Here is a 20,108-nt window from a genome sequence, read left to right as displayed (position 1 = left end):
CTCACTAGGCCTCGATACAGACCTTAGCCTAACTACTTCTAACTTTCCATATACAGTAATGCTAACAAGGGGACTGGAGCATCTTTCATATGAGGAGAGGCTGCGGGACCTGGGGCTGTTTAGTCTGGAGAAGAGGAGACTGAGGAGAGATCTTATGAATATTGACAACTGTCTCAATGGTGGGTGTCAGGACGCTGGGGCAGCACTTTTTCCCATGGTATCTAGCAACAGGACAAGGGGTGATGGGATCAAGCTGGAACACAAAAAGTTCCATTTCAACATAGGAAAAAACTCTTCCAGTGTTTCAGTGAGGGAGCCCTGGCTCAGGCTGCCCAGGGACGGTGTGGATGCCCCGTGCTGGGAGGTCATCAAGACCCGCCTGGACACGTTCCTGTGTGACCTGATCTAGGTGGGAGCTGCTTCTGCACTTGGGTGGTTGACAGCAGAGCTTCCACTGACCGTCCTGGTCCTGCCCAAACAAAACCCCTGCACGCTGTGGGAGGAGAAGAGGTCCCTGGAGTGCAGCCAGGGCAGTGGCTGGGGAAGGCAGGATGGGCTGCAGCTCCCATGGGAAAGGGCAAAGCCACTGGTGGGATGGTCTGTGCCCAGGAGCCTGGCTGTGCTTGGTGGGTGATGAGAAAGGATGGGGAGACTCGATGTGTGCCTCGAGGAGACTGAACCTTGTGGACAAGTAACGTGTGATGTGAGCTGTGTGTTGTAGGAAGTACCGCGGCAGGAACAGGCTGAGCTGATGAAGAACGAGGTGTGGAGGCTCGTTGGCGCTCCGCAGCCTCCATTTCCCATCACCCCCAGCGCCTCGCTGCCGGCCAAAGCTGCGGGCGGGAGCCGCGGTGCCTGCCGGGAGTTGTAGTTGTGCGGCGGCGCCTGGCAGGAGGCGCCGTGCGGCGGGGGGGGGGGTGGGGGGCCTCGGGTTCCCAGCGTGCCCCGCGCGGAGCCCGCGCTCGTGCCCTGCTCGCGTGCCGGCTCCTCCTCCTCCTCCCTCGGGCTCCTCTTTGTCCTCAGGGTCTCTGTGAAAGGATTCTCGCCCTGGAAGGAGAAGATTCACAGTGCTCAGCGGCACAGAGCCCAGTGTGCGGCCTGTGGGCAGCGGAGTTCCGCAGGGATGGGCGCTGGGGCCGCTCTGGTTCAACAGCTCCGTCAGGGAGCTGGGGGAGGGCCCAGAGGGACCCTCAGCGAGTTCCCTGCTGGCACCAAACTGGGAGCACTGGCTGAGTGCCCAGAGCCTGAGCTGCCCGGCAGGGAGAGCTGGGCACAGAGGAACCTGCTGAGGGGCAGCAAGGGCAGAGTGGTGCAGCTGGGCAGGAACAAGCCCAGCACCAGCCCAGGCTGGGGCTGAGCTGCTGGAGAGCAGCTCCAGGAGAGGGGCCTGGCAGTGCTGGGGGAGAACAAACCAGCCCCGAGCAGCAGCTTGTCCTGTTGCTACGTACCATAGGAAAAGGGATGTCCCGACCTCCTGACACCCAGCAGTGAGGTATTTGTAAATGTTAATGAGCTCTCCCCTCACTCTCCTCCAGACTAAACAGCCCCAGTTCCCGCAGCCTTTCCTCGTATGGAAGATGTTCCAGTCCCCTGAGCATCTTGGTGGCCCTGCGCTGGCCACTCTCCACAAGTTCTGTGTCTCTTTTGTGCTGATGACAGGTTGCTGCTAAAATTTCTTGTGATTCCAACACACCAACTTTAATGCAGCTGTAAATGAGCCCAGCTCCACAGGGACTGAGCAATGGACTGAGGCACAACGTGCTGTGCAAACAGGCAGCTTTATTGACTACACTAAGTCTCCTTCAGCCTTTGTGTGTGCTGAGAGGAGCGTGGGGAGGACAGAGCAGGTGTGGGACACAGGGGCTGCCCTTGGAGCAGCGGGCAGTGCCCCAGGGGGAAATGGTGGTGGCACAGCGCAGCCTGCGCTGGGTCCTGGCCACGCTGCTGCTCAAGCCCCTTTTCCCATCAGGAACCGCAGGAGCCCCCACAGCAAACTGAGGAACTTCAACGCCTTCCGGCATGCAAAGGCACAGGACGTGGAGCTGCCTGGTTGTGTTGCACCTGGCCTTGGTGTCTGAGAGGGGGCTGAGGTGGACACAGGCTGTGACAGTGGAGGAGCTGCTGCCTCTTCTTGGTGCCGTCCCATGTGCTCCAGGATCCAGTTATAAAAGTGCTGAGTGCTGGTGTAGATGCCAGGCTGTTTTTCTCTTGCACAGCCTTTCCCCCAGCTGGTCAGTCCAACGACCCAGTAGTAGTCAGCGTGGCTGTCTTGGCAGGCGAGGGGACCACCACTGTCACCCTACAGCAGAGCAGAGAGGAGGAAGGGAGTGTTGGGTGGCTGCTGTCAGCACAGGGATCCTGGATGTGTGGAAGACAGAGGTTCTAGCACTGGGCTCTGGACCTAAGGGCTGCCACTTACACGGGATGGGTGTGTGGGACAAGGCAAGGGGCCCTGGGCAAGGAGATGATGATGGGGAAGGGGAGGGAAGCCCCAGCAGTGTTGGGACAGGGCTGTGGGTGCTGCAGGGGGTGACTCGTAGCTGCTCCTACCTGGCAGGTGTCGATACCACCCTGTGGGTACCCGGCACACAGGTTGTAGCTGTGCACAGCCCCTGTGTACCACTGGCTGCTGTTACAGAGCTTGGTATCGATGAGGTGAACCTTGGCCTCCTGCAGCACATCGGATATTTCTGGTTCTGTGGCTGTGAGCACAGCAAGGAATTAGCCCCCAGCAGCTCTGGGCCACTTGCCCTCCCCTGTCTGGCAAAGCCCTTCCCTGGGCCTCGGCTTTGCACCTACCCCAAGAGACACCAGACACGTCTTTCCCTTCAGTCTGGCTTTGGACAGTGGCTCAGACCCCCGTCTGCAGCCTGATGTCCCCACAGCCTGACTGTGGCTCTCGCCTTGGCTCTCCTCACGCCAAACCCGTCTCCCCAGCGTGCCAGGCCTCGGGACACAAATGCTTTTACAAGGGGAACTCACATCGTGCAACTGTGGATCCCCAACCAGCCACCTGGCAGTTTTTCAGCTCCGACAGCTTCACGTCATCGGGTTGAGGCAAACAGGCCAGCTGGACGTGCTCATTGCACTGGATGGGCTGGTCCAGTTCCAGCACAGCAATGTCATTCTCAGCTGTGACCTGCCAGTAGGCCTCGTGACGCAGCAGCCGCTTGATGCGTCGCACTTGGGCCTCGGGGCCCAGCTGAGACAACTTTGTGGTCCCGATCACCACGCGCCACTTGGCGATTTTCCTGGAGGGCAGATGGAGAGCAGAGGGCTCAGAGGGAGCACTTGCCTGCCTCCTGCTCACCAAGGGCTCCAGGAATGGCCAGCCCCAGGCCGCTGGCGAGCAGCAGCACCAGCCCAGCGTGTGCCGAGCACGGCTCTGTGCTGGGCTGGGCAGCGCCCCGGCGCTGGCTGCTGCGTGGGAACGGGACAGGAGTGGCAGCAGTGGTGTAGGGATGCCCCTTCCCTGCTCCTCCTCACCTGAACTTGTCAAAGCAGTGGGCTGCTGTGAGCACCCACTGTGGGTTGATGAGGGACCCTCCACAGAAATGCTTGGTGCGTTTTCCCCAGGGGCGCTGGAGGCTGACGATCCAGGGCCAGGTCCCCGGAGCCGCATTTGTGCCACCCACGACGCGCAACAGCCCAGAGGAAGAAGCCTTGAGCTGGCGCCCGCAGCTCGCCCTGGAAGCAGAAAGTCACGAGTGTCCTGCTCCAGGGCTCGCTGCTGCTCGGGCTGCAGGGCAGCCGTCTGCCCTCCACACCGGGTGCTGCGTGGACAGCGGGGCAGGGAGCCCTTAGCCCTGGCTCCTGCCTTAGCCCCGTAGCCTGGCTCCCACACCGTGGGGTTTGGGGAGCTGTGGCGTGGCCACGGGGCACCAGTGGACGCTGTAAGGGCTGCCCAAGCTCCCTCCTAGAGCCACTTACCCACAGCCTTCCCATGAGCCGCTTGCAGGCCTGCAGTACAGAGCCAGCAGGGTGAGGATGAGCAGGAGCTTCATCATGTCTAGTAGCACGTGGCCAGAAAGTGCTGGTGACCACCAACAGCGGGGCCCATGCTGTGCCTGCAGTGCTCACGCTGCCCACAGCACCTCGGCCCCGGGGCTGATGTCACAGAGCCGCTGGTTACGGATGCTGGGCGTGGGGGATTCCGTGTGGGGCACCAAGGGGGAGTCCAGCTAAAGGGGGGGTGTGGCATGATTACTGAAGTGCCCTGGAAATGAAAACTTACATTGAAACTGGTATTAAAGCACACATTAAACATCAGCATTGCTCACCAGTTAAGGAAAGGGATAAAATGAAGTAGGCTCACAGGGTGGATACAGCTGCTGCTGGTCAGTGAGGAATCCACAGCACAGTAATTCCCTGCAAATACTCCATGGAGTGTGGAGCAGAGGGGAGGCTCTGTGGTCAGACTCTGCGACGATACATGGGAAGGAGATGCTCCTCTAGAGCTGATAAGCAGCATTTTAGTACCCTGAGCCAAAGGTCTGTCAAACCTGCCCTTTGGGTGCACTTTGCTCATGATAATGTCATTATAATACCAAAATACACCTCTGTCCTGAAGGCCACCGGCCTCTGAGGTGCCACCACTCCTTGAGCCTGTGCCCTGAATTCTTTGTAACTCACAGCTTTAAATGCAAGGCAAGAGAATTTTACACCAATCCTAATAAGCTTTGGAGGTTATTGTGTGTTTATGTGACTAAAGTCACTCAAACTCCACCTTGAAGGTGAAGAAAAAGCATCCTGGGATGCACCAAGGAGAGTGTGGGCGGCAGGTCAAGGTTCTTATCCCTCTCTACTCTTCCCTGGTGAGGCCTCATCTGGAGTCCTGTGTCCAGTTCTGGGCTCCTCAGCTTAAGAGGGACAGAGAACAGCTGGAGAGAGGCCAGTGCAGAGCCACCATGATGATCAGGGGAATGGAACATCTTTCATATGAGGAAAGGCTGTGGGACCTGGGGCTGTTTAGTCTGGAGAAGAGGAGACTGAGGGGAGACCTTATTAACATTTATACATATCTAAAGGGTGGGTGTCAGAAGGCTGGGACATCCCTCTTTTCTATAGTAGATAGTAACAGGACAAGGGGTGATGGGATGAAGCTGGAACACAAAAAGTTCCATTGAGACATACGAAAAAACTATATTACAGTGAGGTGAGGGAGCCCTGGCTCAGGCTGCCCAGGGACCGTGTGGATGCCCCGTGCTGGGAGGTCATCAAGACCCGCCTGGACACGTTCCTGTGTGACCTGATCTAGGTGGGAGCTGCTTCTGCAGGGGGGTTGGACTGGATGAGCTCTAAAGGTCCCTTCCAAACCCCACCATGCTGTGATTCCATGATTCTCTGTGCAGAGCACTGGGCAATGGGGCATGGGAGCAGTGGGATAAAAATGTAGCAGAAGCCACTTGGGTGGTTAACAGCAGAAGTTCAACTGACCGTCCTGGTCCTGCCGTGCGGCGCCGTGCGGCGGAGGGGGCAGGGCCTCGGCTTCCCAGCGTGCCCCACGGGAGCCCGCGCTCGTGCCCTGCTCGCGCTGTCGCTCGCGCTCGCGGGGGTCGTTCGGTCACCCCAAAACTTCGTGTCCTGCTCCAACCCCCCCCGGGAAGAGGGGAGCGAGTCCAGCCCCAGAGAGGGGTGACAGCAGCTCGAAGGGCTCCCAGAGCCCTCCCGGGTCAGGAATTGCTGCGGCAGGGCCGGGTCCCTCTCTCCTGCTGCTGACTTGGGCCTTGCTGCTGGAGCCATCTCTGCGCAGGGGACGGTGGCTGCAGCTCAGGAGGGAGCCACGGGGCTGTGGGGCGGCTGCCTCTGGCCTGGCTTCCTTCTGGGGCGGGACGTTGCCACCTTGGCTCCGTGTCTCTGCCGCCTCTCCCTCACGGGTGGTGTGAGCACGTCTGGGAGGAGCAAACGCAGAGCTGTGGTGCAGAGTTGGGAGCCCCATGGGTTGTCATCTGAGTCGGGTGTTTTTTAGTGGTATAAAGGGCTTTGGATTCCCTAAAGGAGGCCCCGTGAGGGCCGTCAGTGGGAGGGGGCTCTTGGTCAGCGCTGTCTGCTCCTTGGGTTCACATGGTGGGCTCAGCTCTTTGCTCCTCTTCACACTGGGTTTGGTTGACCGTGTCCTACCCTCACCTCTTTCTGTCCTGCTGCCCTCTGAACTCCTTCCGTTGGGGTTTAGAGTAGTTTTGCCTGGGCCAGGTTTTTTGGTAGGGGGAGAGGTACAGGGGTGGCTTCTTTAAACACAAAGAGTTTCCAGAAGCTTCCCCTGTAGCTCACAGGGTTGGGGCTAGTGAACTGCTTTACCAACAGCAAGGCCAATTAGGCTGGTGCATTCAGTAGCCTTAATTCCTGCTGAACAGCATTCTCAACAATGTGTTTTAAAGAGGCCATCAGTACATCACAGTGGGGGGCAGACTTCTCCTCTGCTGTATCTGCAACTGATGCAACGGCAGCCACAACTTCACACGGGACATGCTGGGGTGGAAAAGCTTCTCTAAAGCTCCCTTGGCTTCCAGAGGTGTTTTTGGACAATATCTGACTTTATTCTGGAGGATATTTACAGGGTTGCTAGATACAGAAAAACATCAACTGCAGTTGGGCTTGGCAGGATTTGCTCCTGTTTGCCTCTGTAGAGACTTGCGGAGCCATCCGGGACACGGCTGGTAGTCCAGCCACTGAGCAAATCCTCTTTCCACCAGCGCTCTGTGGAAACAGAACCCAGAAGCCCAGAACTGCCCCATGCCCTGAGGCAGCAGATGTCCAACAGCAGCTCGCAGGAAATCACTAATATACATGAGTTCTGGTAAAAAGAAACTGCAGAGCCCAAGGGATCAGAAGCTCCAATGAAAAACCCACCCTTAGACTCTTGTTCTGGCTGTGATACCGTCTTTGAGGAACGCGAAGGAAAAGGACAGCTGCAAAGACTCTCAGCTGTCTGGGGACTTGGCTGCACTATATGTGAGCTAGAGATGATTTAGCTGACAAAAATTTACATTAAGGTGGCTTCCTCTGGCAACATGTCCAGGGTGCTAATCATAAGGTGTTTGTGGCTTACTGTAAACACGAGCTATATGGTGCTATTCTGTATACTCAAGAGAAGTCTGCCTTTGCTAAAATCACCTCTAGGTTGACATTTTAGTACCTTTCATGTTTTGGAGTTTTTAGACTCATGAAAACGTTTGCCACATGGATAATTCCCAGAAGTAATTGTAGAAGAATCAGAGTTCTCAGTAGAATTTTCTTGTATTAACACTTCCTTGGGACTGGACACATTCTCTGCACCAGCTACATCCTCCTTCATGCTTCTGAACACCAAAGAGACAATTTTTAAAGAAATGGTTTAAATACGTTTGGCATCACAGAAACAACAGCTTTAACTAACTTGCCCAGCTCTGAGACAACCCGGCGAGGCCCATGCTGGTACTCCAGGGACCTTTTTTGTGTATGAAACAACACTTACTCTTTGAAAGAGCACAGTTGAGATTTCTCTCTTCCTTGTAAATATTAGTAAACAAACCCTTGGTCACAGACATTGAAATGATATTTCCAAGGACAGATTGTCAAACTGAAAATTGTCTAAAAAACCTCCTGAACAAGGTGCCACTCATCAGAGGCCGGAACAAAACACCTACAGATGTCTGGCTCATAAGCACTTTAAATCAAGGGTGCTAGGATCCAGAGACAAACCCCAGTGAGACGTGTGCTTCCACTACACTGGATATTTCCTCACTTCTGAAAGTTGACAAGGTGTCCTGGTTTTGGCTGGGGTAGTTAAATTCCTCCCTAGTAGCTGGTACAAGGTTGTGTTTTGGATTTTGTTTCAGAATGATGTTGATAACACAATGATGGTTTAGTTGTTGCTCAGTAGCACTTTTCTTAAGTTAAGTCTTTTCCAGTTTAGCCTGCTGTGCCAGCAAGGGAATGCACAACAAGCTGGAAGGGAGGACAGCCGATCTGAACTAGCCAAAGGGCTACTCCATACTGTAGGATGCTGTGCCGGGAAGGACAGATTGCAGCTTGGGCATCAGTCAGCGGGTAGTGAGCAACTGCTTTGAGCACCTGCACTTGTCTTTCTTGGGTTTCCTTCTTTTTGTTATATTCTTTTTCATTACAATATGAATTTAGTCTAGTTAGAGTTTAGTCTAGAAAAGAGGAGACTGGGGGGGAATCTTCTTAATATTTACAAATATCTCAAGGGTGGGTGTCAGGAGGCTGGGACATCCCTTTTTTCTATAGTAGCCAGCAACAGGACAAGGGGTGATGGGATGAAGCTGGAACACAAACAGTTCCACTTAAACATACGAAAAAGCTGTTTCCCTGTTCAGGTGAGGGAGTCCTGGCACAGGCTGCCAAGAGGGCTTGTGGAGGCTCCTTCCTTGGAGGTCTTCAGGACTCTCCTGGACATGTTCCTATGCAACCTGATCTAGGTGGACCTGCTTCTGCAGGGGGGTTGGACTGGATGAGCTCTGAACGTCCCTTCCAAACCCCATCAATCTACGATTCTACGAATATGCTCTGCTGTACTGCCTGGTGCGATGCACCTAGTGGTAAGCATTCAAAAAAGCCAAAGATCACAATACAAGGTGACACAGTTTGAATTTGGGCTCCATATTTTTATCATCAACTCATCAGTAGTCTCTCTCTAACTCTAAGCTGCTCTAAGTAAAACATTAAACATGTATCCATTTATTTATACCTGTAAGGAATTGGTTTTCTCCCAATGTCCCAACAGGCACGTTCCCATGTTTAATTCTTCTCCAGATACTGCCATCTTTTTCATCATAATAGTGTCGTAAGGAACTCGTAGTCAACTCCATGTAACACAACCAAGAGAGCAACCAAGTAAACAATCTGAGCCCTGATTACACAAGTTACAGCTGAAATACACACCACACAGAATAACTTCCTAGACCAAAATAGAAGAAGAAAACTGCTGGGGGGACACAGTTAGAAAAACTCTAAACAAGAACAAAAGCAGAGCAATCAGAAAAAGACTGAGATGTGCCATATAGAAAAGGAAGCTGTTAAAGAGAATTACTTCCAGTAATTCCCCGTTTCCACTTTATTTTTCATCTGAAATTGACTGAATGCTCAGATGGAATACAGCATCACACATTCCAAAACACTAACTAACTGTACTCTTGGACAGGACCAAGCAGCCACAAGAGGCACGTCACGATCCTGAGATGGAGGGGTGGCCTTTCTGATGAACTTGTCCAGACAATTAAAAAATAACCAACTCTTTAAGCAAAACCCATCTCTAAGTCAATCTCCTACCAACAATGTTTTGGGAGAATAGGAGAATGCTGAGAGGAAACACTCACTGCATGGAGGGCTGTTACCTTCTAGTCAGTCTTACCCAGAAGAATATTTGCCAGTGCCTTTATTACAGGCCAGGGAACTGACAGAACAATACAAACATGGCACTGGCTGTAATATTTTCATTTCAGGAAAACCTGAAGAGTTGACTCTGAGAAAACCAATAATTGAAACAATTTCATCCCATGCCTGAGATTATTGCCATGAGAAGTTATCTCAGTTTACCACAGAATGTCTGTGGCTGGAATGGCCCTCTGGAGATAATTTCATCCAAACTCCCTGCTCAAGCAGGGACACCTAGAATCACGTGCCCAGGACCACATGCTGGTTGCTTCTGCTTATTTCCAAGGACAGAGAATCTACAGTCTCTGAGAAACCTGTTCCAGGGGTCAGACACCACCACAGTAAATTATCCAACGGTATTACCTGAATACCGTGTGGAATCAAATTGAACTTGGAACGGACAGAAGCAAAGAAAAGAACAGGTGCTCTTGGTAAAGGAGTTTAGACACAAATATTCAGTAAAAGGTCCCAAAGTTTCATAGAAGCAGAAACATCTTGTCTTACTTGGAGCTGTGTGAGCCATTTTCAGTGGTCCCTTACAGCCTCAGTAAGTCTATGTTTCTGTGATCTAATGCATTAGAAAATGAATGACAATGTTTTAAAAATCAAACCAGACATTTCCATTTCACTGTGTAACAGCCCCTTAAAAATCAAGCTTCATCGAGTATCAAAGTGATATGACATTAACCACTTGTTAGATATTACTTGATAAATAAGTTACAGACTCCCACACTCATGCAGTCCATCTCTGTCAATGTCTAAGCAGATGGCCTAAATAACCTGGGAAGCATCATGAAGATACTCTAAGATTACATCAGATGCACCCATTCTCAACATGCACTACCTTTTGGATCATTCATTGACATTTGCACCTTAGAACACAAAACCTGCAGTACTCTAATATATACATCCTCCACTCCTGTTTCTCAAGGTTTGTAGCAACTGCTCGACTGCAAAAGTGTAAGAATTGGTGGAATATACAAGAAAGGATTATTTCCCTGATATGAGATGGCAACTACATCACATCCTTGAGCTATTGGTGGCCAACAGTAAGATTCAGTGGAGTTAGGGCCTAAACATTTTTTCCAAGTAAGTTCCTACAGAAAGAGAAATAAAGAGTTCTACCTGAAAATCGTGTGCTTGAAACACCAACAAGGCAACACAAAGCACTGAGCAATTTAAAAGCCTTTGACCCACTGCATAATACATTTCCTTAACACACAATATGATAAGAGTTCTTCTGGGATGAGGAGTTAAATTCTTACATCTAATTCAAATGCCATCATTTGTAGCAGTGGTTGATAGATCAGATGAAACTGTACAATTCTACAGTCTCTCTGAAGCATAATTTACTCAACCGTATGAACAACCTCCTACACATTCCTCAATCAAAATTAGCTACTATAGTATTTAGTATCTGAAAGTTAAGGTCTGATACTAGTCTTAAAAATACTAAATGTAATGTATTACATTAGCATTACCCTTCCCAGATCTTCAAGAAGTGGTGCTGTTTCCAGAATTGATGGTGGCTTCATTTTCTTGCCAAGAAAGACAAAGTTTCCTTCTTCAAGATTTTGAAAACTCTGAAACCATATGAAATAGATGACAAAGGCAATACTTAGTAGATGGGTTTGAGCTTACATCCAACTTAAAAACTATTTTTTTTGAGAAGAATTAGCCAAAGAAATGCTAAACACAAATGAAGTACAACTCACAGACACGTCACACAGCACAGTGCTGAGACTCCTACTGTCCCCTGACTTGGCCATTGCCTCTGTTTCTTGCTTTTTTTCCTTTTGTCTCTTCCCCTGCATTTTTTTTTGCCCTTCATATTTTCACAGAGGCACCACCAACTTTGCGGGCTTGCTGACCTTTGGTCTGGTCTTGTTGCTGATGTGGCTGGATTCAGTCCCTGATGTCCCTCCACAGAGTCCCTCCACAAAGATCACTCTTGTAGCCTCAACACTACCCACACCTCCACATATATGACACACGTTTGCAGAGGTTAAATGGAAGTTATATCCTGGAATTACCTGTTGCTCATTTTCAGTTCTATGTGTCTTCAAAGGATCAGAATTTAAGCACTGCTGAAGCCTGAGAAATATACAAATATTAAATTCAATGGAAATGCAAAAGGAAAGTGTAATCGATAAATATCACCAATATTTCTAAAATGGCACGAAACAGTTCACCTACAAAATATCTCTGATGTATTACCTGTGCCAACAAAAACCCTCAAATATGACAGAAGAAATCAAAAAGTACCATTTTGGATGTAAAATTTACTATTAGGTTTTAGGTATCTGAAAATAACCCACAGGTTTTTTTAACCAAGACAATTGGTGGGTTCCTCAACTTCAGAAGAAAATCAGATGGGACTGCAGGAAAAAGGTGTCTTAAAGTTGCAAAACCATGAAACAATGTATCTTTGCAACAGTTAAAACTTGAATTAAAAACACTCCTCAGGTTGTTTACATATGCAGCAAGTGATTTGCAGCATAATAAAAGCCTTTCACAAGTCAACTCAGTCAGATTTCATTCAGCTTGAAAACTTTATAAATCACACTAAGAATAAAAGAAGGCAACTGAATATGCTGAGTGTGCAGAAACGTACTGCCTCATCACAGCCTTGTTTAGAAAGAATTGCTATTTTTACTGTGGTCTGGATAAGTATCAGCAGCTTCTAATGGCCTCCTTCCCCAATACCATGTGCACACATCTTGTCTTACCCTCTGCCCTTTTAGATGTCTAAGAAGAGTAACTGGAAACATACTACAGCTCCTAATTATCTGACTACACAATTGTTTCAAATATGTAACATACTGTACCATACCTGTCTGTGTGAACTGCTGGATTTTCCTTGAAAGGCAATCCTGGGATTGTTTTGACAATCTATCAAGAAAAGACAAACCCTTTTCTGGCAGTAAAATACTGTTTAAGAGCACCATTTTAGAAAAAAAAGATTACTGAGTTCAAGGTGGTTTTCTTACCTAACCGAATTTTCTTCATTAAGAATCAAGCATGCAACAAGAACATCAACCACACAGGAGAATCGGTTCATGTTCACTGCTCAAGCTATAGGTTCTGGCAGCTCTTTCTTTGAAGAATCTGCCCCTGTATTCCCCCAACAACTACCAAAAGCTGGCCACACAAAACCACTACACATCTTCACAGCACTAGAGCAAGTGGGCACAAAAGGAGACACAACCTGTTCAAAGTCCATCGTTGCAATCTAAAAAACCAAAACCACCAGAACCACAAACTTGAAGGACAACGTTCTCTTTTAACTAGATCAAGAGTTAGTCCCAGATCTGTTACATAAAAGGACGTGATAGCTGACTACAGTATTCCTAATCTGCCTTACAGATGCTTCACTTAATTCATTTTGACATTTGAATAGAAAATCTAACACTTACAGATCTGGTAGTTTCACTGTCATCTGTGTTGGAGCTTTGTCATGTCTTTTCAAGAACAGAACCAGATACAGCAAGATCTAGAAGGACAATTTTAAAAGATGCAGAAACACGTTTGTGATTATCTGAATCTATGAAAGGCCAGTGTTTTTACAGTTGGTTGCAACTGACTTCTTTCTCTGCTTGTCTCATTTTCTAATGGCAAAAAGAACAACCAAAAGACAGTTGTAGTTACATAAAGATATGCAAATGAACCGAGTGAACAAGGACAGAGGATCTTTATAGTGATTCAAGTCTGTTTTAAACAAGACAACTCACAGAAAACATTCAAGTTACCTTTGTGTAGAGAAAGCCCTCTAAACTCAGATCAAACAGTAAGGTATCACTGATCAATGCTACAAGTTATTTCAACAGTATCTAATGCTTTTCAGCATATCAACAAATGACCCTGCAACTCACCTTTGTCTTATCAAGTACAAAATGCTTTAGAATATTCCTGCATCTGCTGATTTGATTGCTCTTTGTAAACTCTGATACATAGGCAGTGTTTGTTAGGATACCATTTGTTCCACTTGTTGGATTCCAACTGATACAGTAGTTCAATATATCCAGGTAAAGACAAACGATGCACTGCATGAATGATTGCTGCCAACACACACGGTTCCCACTTGTTTCAGGATCTGTTGATACCTTCTGCTGGAGCAGCACTGTCCTCAAATCAAGTGCAGGATTAACAACTTTCATTGGAAGAGAGTCAAGATTTAATGATGTTTGGGTCTGCTGATAATCTGCTGAACTCACTGCATTCTCTTCAGCTTGCTCAAAATGAGCAAAGCTGCTTAAGACGAGATCATCATTAACGCATACCTAAAAAAACCAAGTATTTGACTGACCAGAATCAACAAGCAAGTCACCATCGCATACTGCTTTAGAATTTATTTGAAGCTGGAGACAACAGGAAGACATATGCAGTATGTACAAATGCTTTCTGAAGAGTACTCATTCCAGGGCAGGAAAGTTGGTCATATCTTCCTCTATGTTCTCCAAACAGGTCTTACTTACCAGTTTCATGCTTTTGCCTAAAATTCTGTGCTCAGTTTTCTATGAGCTTTAAACATTTTTAGAAAAACTATCTTAGTTTTATGTCCCTTTGATTCAGAGTGCATCCAAACCTGGCAGGAAAAAACAATATTCAACTTAAAAGTTCTTACTGCCTCAGAGAGAAGTGACACTTGCCAACTGTGATTCTGAACAGAGAAGGTACTCAAATTAAGATGTAATCCAAGTTATTGTCTACAGTGAAGACCACAGCTCTAATGTTAAAAGTCTTGGTAAAATACTCCAAATGGCAGAAGTTTTCAAACACATTTATTTTTGTCTACTACGCAGCTGCTTAAGTCTGACAGTAGCTGCAGCAGAGATTTAGCAGGAGTTACGCACTTTGGTAAGTGCAACGAGCTTTCTTCCTTTCTCCCAACTGTTTGGGAATTCAGCCTTATGCACATATGAACTTGTATTTATTTTCATAACACCATGCAACTGCCTTCTTGAAATATCTTTAAGTGTATCACAAAGAAGGACAAGAGTACAGTAAATTCACATAGTTGTTCATCTGAAGTACTTGGGGGACTTCATTTGCTTGTCAATACCTTCCAAAGCGGTTCACAAGTTTCCACCTCACAGAATTCATTCCAAAGTTCACAAACAACAGATTTAGAAAATAAATCTTCTAATAACTTAATGATTGCACTTCTACTGTATATGGCAAATTACAAATTTCACTTGCAAATAACACTTTTCGGTCTTAAATTTGTCACAAAGTTATAACTTCTATAGCAGAGTGCACAAAGAGGTTTGTAGAGAGAAAAATATCTTACCTTTTCACCTTTTATTGTCACATAAAGGAAAACATCAGATGTGGTATCTTCTATATCACGAGAAGCATTGCTTACTGGTTACCTTGGGGAGTTGATCAGCCTAAAGACCCTTTCTCATTTTCATAAACTCATCCTCTCCTCCCCAAATACAAGTATAGAAAACTCCACATAAAAGGTAAGTAAATGGGCAGGCAGTTTTTCAGGCAGAAGAATATAACGCAAGATTAGGATTCCTCAGTGAAGAGCTGCTTTTCTAGTAAGACCAAAAGCTATCAGAAAAAGACTGGATGACCCACTGAAACTTCAAATATGGGAAAAGACAAGAAGAGATTAAAGAGAAAGCAGTTCTGGACAACAAAATGACTACTTAGAGCTCAATCTATTTTTTAACATGTGTAACAAAGATACTCCTCTTCTGAGCTGCTGCTTACATCCTCGTCAAACAACAACTGACAGGGTAAATCCGTAAGCCAGATTGTGACGTCTCCACACAAAACTACAACAATACATTTGTGATGCTGAATCAAAGATTCAGACCAAATAGACAGAAAGGCTTCATTGTTCAAAACAACTGTCACATGAGTCCTACGTTATTTAGCCTATCCAAGAGCCAGATACCCTCTAGTCAACTGTCAAAATTGATGCAGCATGGAAGCCCGCAGTACTCAACATGCAGCTCCACAAATGTTTTTGCCTTAGTCCACACAGAAACCACTAATGTAGCTTCTTTCTGTATTTTTAACATACAACATTCTTAAATAAATACAAAATACAAGTACTACAATTCTCCAATGGTTTCTTTTTCCCAAAACAGAAATACCAATGACCATTTTGGCAGGACGTTTTATTTACCTTTGAGAAGGTTTAGACAATACTGAGTAGCAGCATTATCCCATCTTTTAGCTGCTCTAGGAAAATAAACACAACCAACCATCCTACCTCAACAAAATTAACAACTTTGGAAAAAGCTTTGGATACATGTCAAGAGATTACTTCAAGTCATGATAAATCTTAAGAAGTGCACCAATGAGACATAACAAAGGATTAAAACAGGTCAATAATAAAACTGGAATCACTAAGGAAGAAACATTCATTAATCACCAATTGGTTCTGTTTAAGAACTGCTCTTCTGAAACAGGTTTTGTAACCTGATTTCCTACCTTCTTCTTGAAACACAATCTCTTCTAAAAATAACTGATGTAACAAGACTTCATGCTTAGGAAACTTACTAATACAGTTATTAAACTCTACTTACACTGTTCCTGCAGTACTTCCACAGAAGCTGACATGCAGTGTCACTGGCTGTGTGCGATACAGTCTACATTTCTTTGCTCTATATGGGATCCACATGAATGCTTCCAGTGCCTGACAATATTGTTTTGAAAAAGCACCCTGGATGCTTCAGCCCCAAACCAATGCAAAGACTCTTGCTATCTACACAACATAACGGTGCTTTTACCTGTCCTTCTTCTACCGTGACTGGTTTTGCCTCATCCACATCTTTGTAAGGTGTGTGGTAGAGCTGATTCATTGCAGCAGTCAGGTTTTTATAATCTATTTCATCGACTGTGTAAGGCTCACATCCTTCCATAGTAACCCAGAAGCAACTCGGACTTTCAACCTAGGGCAAGGAGTAGATAACAAAACCAGGTAATATTAGACTTAAAAACATCCCATTATTTGAGCAGAAGCTATCTGAGCAGCAAATCTAAAAACTTAATCTTTAGTGAGGCCCGTTAAAAAGTACTGGGGCTGGATACTGAGCATACAGAATGTCAACAAGCAAAGCATCTTTCAACTTCAAGCCATTAGGTCATTAAAGGACTTCTCAGCTTTCAAGTTTCTTTAGCACTGTAATTAATGGCACATACAATCTAAAAGGTATTGCTATTATCTAAACAGTTTGTTCAACCAAACACTGTGTAAAGTTCAGAGACATAAGGCTTCCCTATTGTTTTCAAGAACTATGTATGAAAACACAGAACACACAACAAACCCCATCAACGGGCTTTTCTTCATGCTCAGGAGTCTACAGGACAGTTGTTTTCTTTATAATAGAGTCATAGCTTTCTGCTTAGCCTTTGTAACCAGTTCTATCCCAGTCTCTCCTCTGATCTGGGTCTCCTGCTCTTAGGGGTTAATCCCAGTTCAACACCACACAGCTGCTTCCTAACTCTCCTGCAGTGGGATGATTAACAGAACTGGAAGGATTAAAGTGAGAAAACTCCTAGGTTGATGGGTGAAATAGGTAAACACCTCAAGGGGTAAAACAAAAGCTAGGTGTAGAAGCAAAGCAAAATGAGGAATACATCGTTTCCCATTGGTGGCCAGATGTTTATGCATCTCCTGGAAGGCTTCAGTGTGTATTAACACTGACTTGGGAACGTCTCTACTTATTGAATTTGGCTTCCCCTTTTCTCCTCCTTCCCCACAGGTTTTATTGCTGAGAACATCATCCTATGGTATGGAACGTCCCTTGGGCAGCTGGGGTTAGCTATCCTAGCTATATTCTGGGAAAGGGACTTTTCCCTGATGCCTTGTGGAACTGAGTAGAATCTAGCACTGTACTGCACTGTATTTAAGATTACGTTGCACAGCTTCCAGTTTAGATTTTAGCTGCATCCCTACTGACCACTGTTGAGATGAAACAAGTATAAACACCTCTAACACATAAAAAGAAATGACAGAACATCCACGTGAGAAACAAAACAAGCTTCCTCGTGAAAGACTCGGGTCAGACTCTGCAGGGAAGCACTTGTATGAAGCGTTCTTGCAAGAGCGGTGTCCTAGCCAGCAGCACACCTGACAGGTACAACATTGGGCTTGTTATTCCCTATCCAGGGTCCCTCCCTTGTTTCCCCACTGATCAGGTACTCCAAGGTTTACAACTTCTCCAGGCACCTACAATCCCCTCAGGGGATGGCTGGTTTTTGTACATTATGACCCATTCCCCACAGGCCTGAGATTTAAAACTCTAGTTAACGCTACAAACAAGCAGGTAACTGTCTTATGGTCAGTGCCCTGATTTACACCACACAGACACAGACAGCAGTCGAAACTCCTTGTCTTAAGTTCTAATTCTGAAAAGCAACATCAATATTTCTTACACCCGGGGCACCATGGCAAGGGGACGTCCTCTCCCCCCGAAAAAACAATCCCCCCCCCAAGCCAAGAGGCAAAGGGCAAAGGGCACAAAACCCCCCAAATGACCCAAGATGCCCCCAAATGAACCCCAACCCCTCCAAATGAGCCTAAAGTCCCCCCAAAAGAGCCCAAAACCACCCTAAATGAACCTGAAACCTCCTCAAATGACCCAAAACCCCCAAAAATGGCCCCAAAAGCCCCCCAAATGAGCCCAAAACCTCCCCAAATGACCCAAAAACCCCCAAATGATCCCAAAACTCCCCCAAATGAGCCCAAGACCCCCCCAAATTGTCCCAAAAGCCTCCCACATGAGCCCAAAACCTACCCAAATGACCCCAATTCCCTCCAAATGAGCCAAAACTCCCCCCAAATGAGCCCAAAATCCCCCCAAATGAGCCCCAACCCCCTCTAAATGAACCTAAAACCTCCCCAAATGACCCAAAATCCCCCCAAATGAGCCCAAGACCCCCCTAAATTAACCTAAAACCTACTCAAATGACCCAAAATCCCCCAAAATGGTCTAAAAATCCCCCCAAATGAGACCCAAACCCCCCTAAATGAACCTGAAACCTCCTCAAATGACCCAAAACCCCCCAAAATGGTCCAAAAAGCCCCCCAAATGAGCCCAAACCCCCCCACATTATCCCAAAACCCCTCAAAATGGCCCCAACCCCCTACAAATGACCCAAAACTCCTGCAAATGAGACCAAAAAGCCCAAAATGCCCCCAGAGCCCCCACATGGACCCAAATCAACCCAAATGAGCCCAAAACCCCCCAAAATGAGCCCAAACCCCCTCAAACGACTCCAAATGCCCTCAAACGACCCAAACTCCCCCCTAACCTCCCCCAAATGATACCAAAACACCCCCAAACGACCCCAAATCTCCCCAGGCCTCCCAAGTGACCCCATATCCCCCCAAACGACCCCAAGCCCCCCCAAATGACCCCAAAACCCCCACAAAAGACTCCAACTCCCCCAAGTGACCCCATATCCCCTCAATCGACCCTGAAACCCTCCAAACCCCCACAGACCCCCTCAAACGCCCCCAGACCACCCCAAACAACCCCACACCACCCCTCAAAAGCCCCCAAGACCGCCCCAACTCACCTCCCCCCTCTCTCGATGAGTTTCTGCTTCCCTGTGGCACCTCAGCCCCGCCCCGGATGATGGGGGGCTGTCCCTGATACCCCCCAAAGACGTAGGGAGGGTGGAGGAGGGGAAAAGAGCGTGGGGGGTGGTCAAGCCGAAGCCCACCCACTCTTTTCGGGGGGGTAGGTGGGGTTTAGGGGGGCTCCAAACCCCTGATGGTGCAATAACTCCCCCTCCCGCCCCCAAAATGTCCCTCGGGGTAAGCTGGGAGGGGAATTGGAGGGTGGGGGGGGGGAGAGGTCTCCCCATGAGCTTAGACACCCCTCAAATCAACTCAAAATCCCCCAAAATGAGCCCAAAACCTTCCAAATGGCCCAAACCCCACAAAATGAACCCAAACCCCCACAAAATGAGCCCCAAGCCCCAAATGACCCAAAACTCAGAAAAATGTGCCCAAAACGCCCCCAAATGGCCCCAACCCCCCCCATGAACCCGAAATCCCCCCAAATGAGCCCAAAACCTCCCAAATGACCCCAAACCCCACAAAATTAATCCAAAACTCCGCAAAATGTACCCAAACCCCCCCAAAATGAGCCGAACCCTCCCCAAATGAGCCCCAAACGCCCCAAATGGCCCGAAAATCCAACCAAAATGGGGGTTTCGAGTCACAAAATGAGGGCGGGTTGGTCACAGGTTCGGTTTGAGGCGACAACGGCCGTTTCAGGGGCAAAACCGCTGCTGTGAGGTGGGAAAAGGAGCTCGTGGGAGGTACAAATCACCCAACATGGCGGCTGTGCGGACGCCGCCATGTTGTACGGACGCCGTTACGGTGAAGGGGGCGGGTGCTGTGCGGACGCCGCCATGTTGTACGGACGCCGTTACGGTGAAGGGGGCGGGTGCTGTGCGGACGCTGCCATGTTGTACGGACGCCGTTACGGTGAAGGGGGCGGGTGCTGTGAGGGCGCCGCCATGTTGGGTGAGGACAGAGGCGGCCGCCATTTTGTGCCGAGCGCGCGTTTTCCCGCTTCCGCCCGGCTGAGGGGAGGGAGGAGGCGGAGAAAAAGCGGCTTTTGACGCCAAAAGCGAGGGCGAGGTACAGCGGGGAGGGGAACGGGGAGGAGGAGGGACGCGAGAGGGAGCTGGAGGAAGGTGTTGGGAGGCGCGGGGCTGGCAGGAACGGGGAGAGAATCGTTTAAATTGCTCCATTT

General features: G+C 48.1%; 1 protein-coding gene across 1 annotated transcript; it reads right to left on the bottom strand.

Moving 5' to 3' along the window:
* Window positions 1-1,948: 1,948 nt before the first annotated feature.
* LOC133629263 (acrosin-like) lies at window positions 1,949-19,899 on the bottom strand. The gene is made up of 7 exons (XM_062019918.1): window positions 19,783-19,899; window positions 16,125-16,286; window positions 4,081-4,181; window positions 3,487-3,687; window positions 2,983-3,251; window positions 2,551-2,702; window positions 1,949-2,299 (listed from the first exon to the last, which is right to left on the bottom strand). The coding sequence occupies exons 1-7, from the start codon at window positions 19,897-19,899 to the stop codon at window positions 1,949-1,951; spliced, it is 1,353 nt and encodes a 450-aa protein (XP_061875902.1).
* Between the last annotated feature and the right edge of the window lie 209 nt (window positions 19,900-20,108).

Source organism: Colius striatus, unplaced genomic scaffold, assembly GCF_028858725.1.
Source record: "Colius striatus isolate bColStr4 unplaced genomic scaffold, bColStr4.1.hap1 scaffold_35, whole genome shotgun sequence".
Taxonomy (NCBI): domain Eukaryota; kingdom Metazoa; phylum Chordata; class Aves; order Coliiformes; family Coliidae; genus Colius; species Colius striatus.
Note: the sequence above shows the minus strand (reverse complement) of the source record. Positions and strands in the feature narration are given on the sequence as shown.

Coding starts and splice junctions, on each gene's coding strand:
- LOC133629263 (XM_062019918.1), bottom strand. CDS start 19,899: ATGGCGGCCGCCTCTGTCCTCACCCAACATGGCGGCGCCCTCACAGCA. Junction 2,703..2,982: donor GGGATCCACAGTTGCACGAT/GTGAGTTCCCCT, acceptor CTGTGCTCACAG/CCACAGAACCAGAAATATCC. Junction 2,300..2,550: donor GTGGTATCGACACCTGCCAG/GTAGGAGCAGCT, acceptor GCTCTGCTGTAG/GGTGACAGTGGTGGTCCCCT.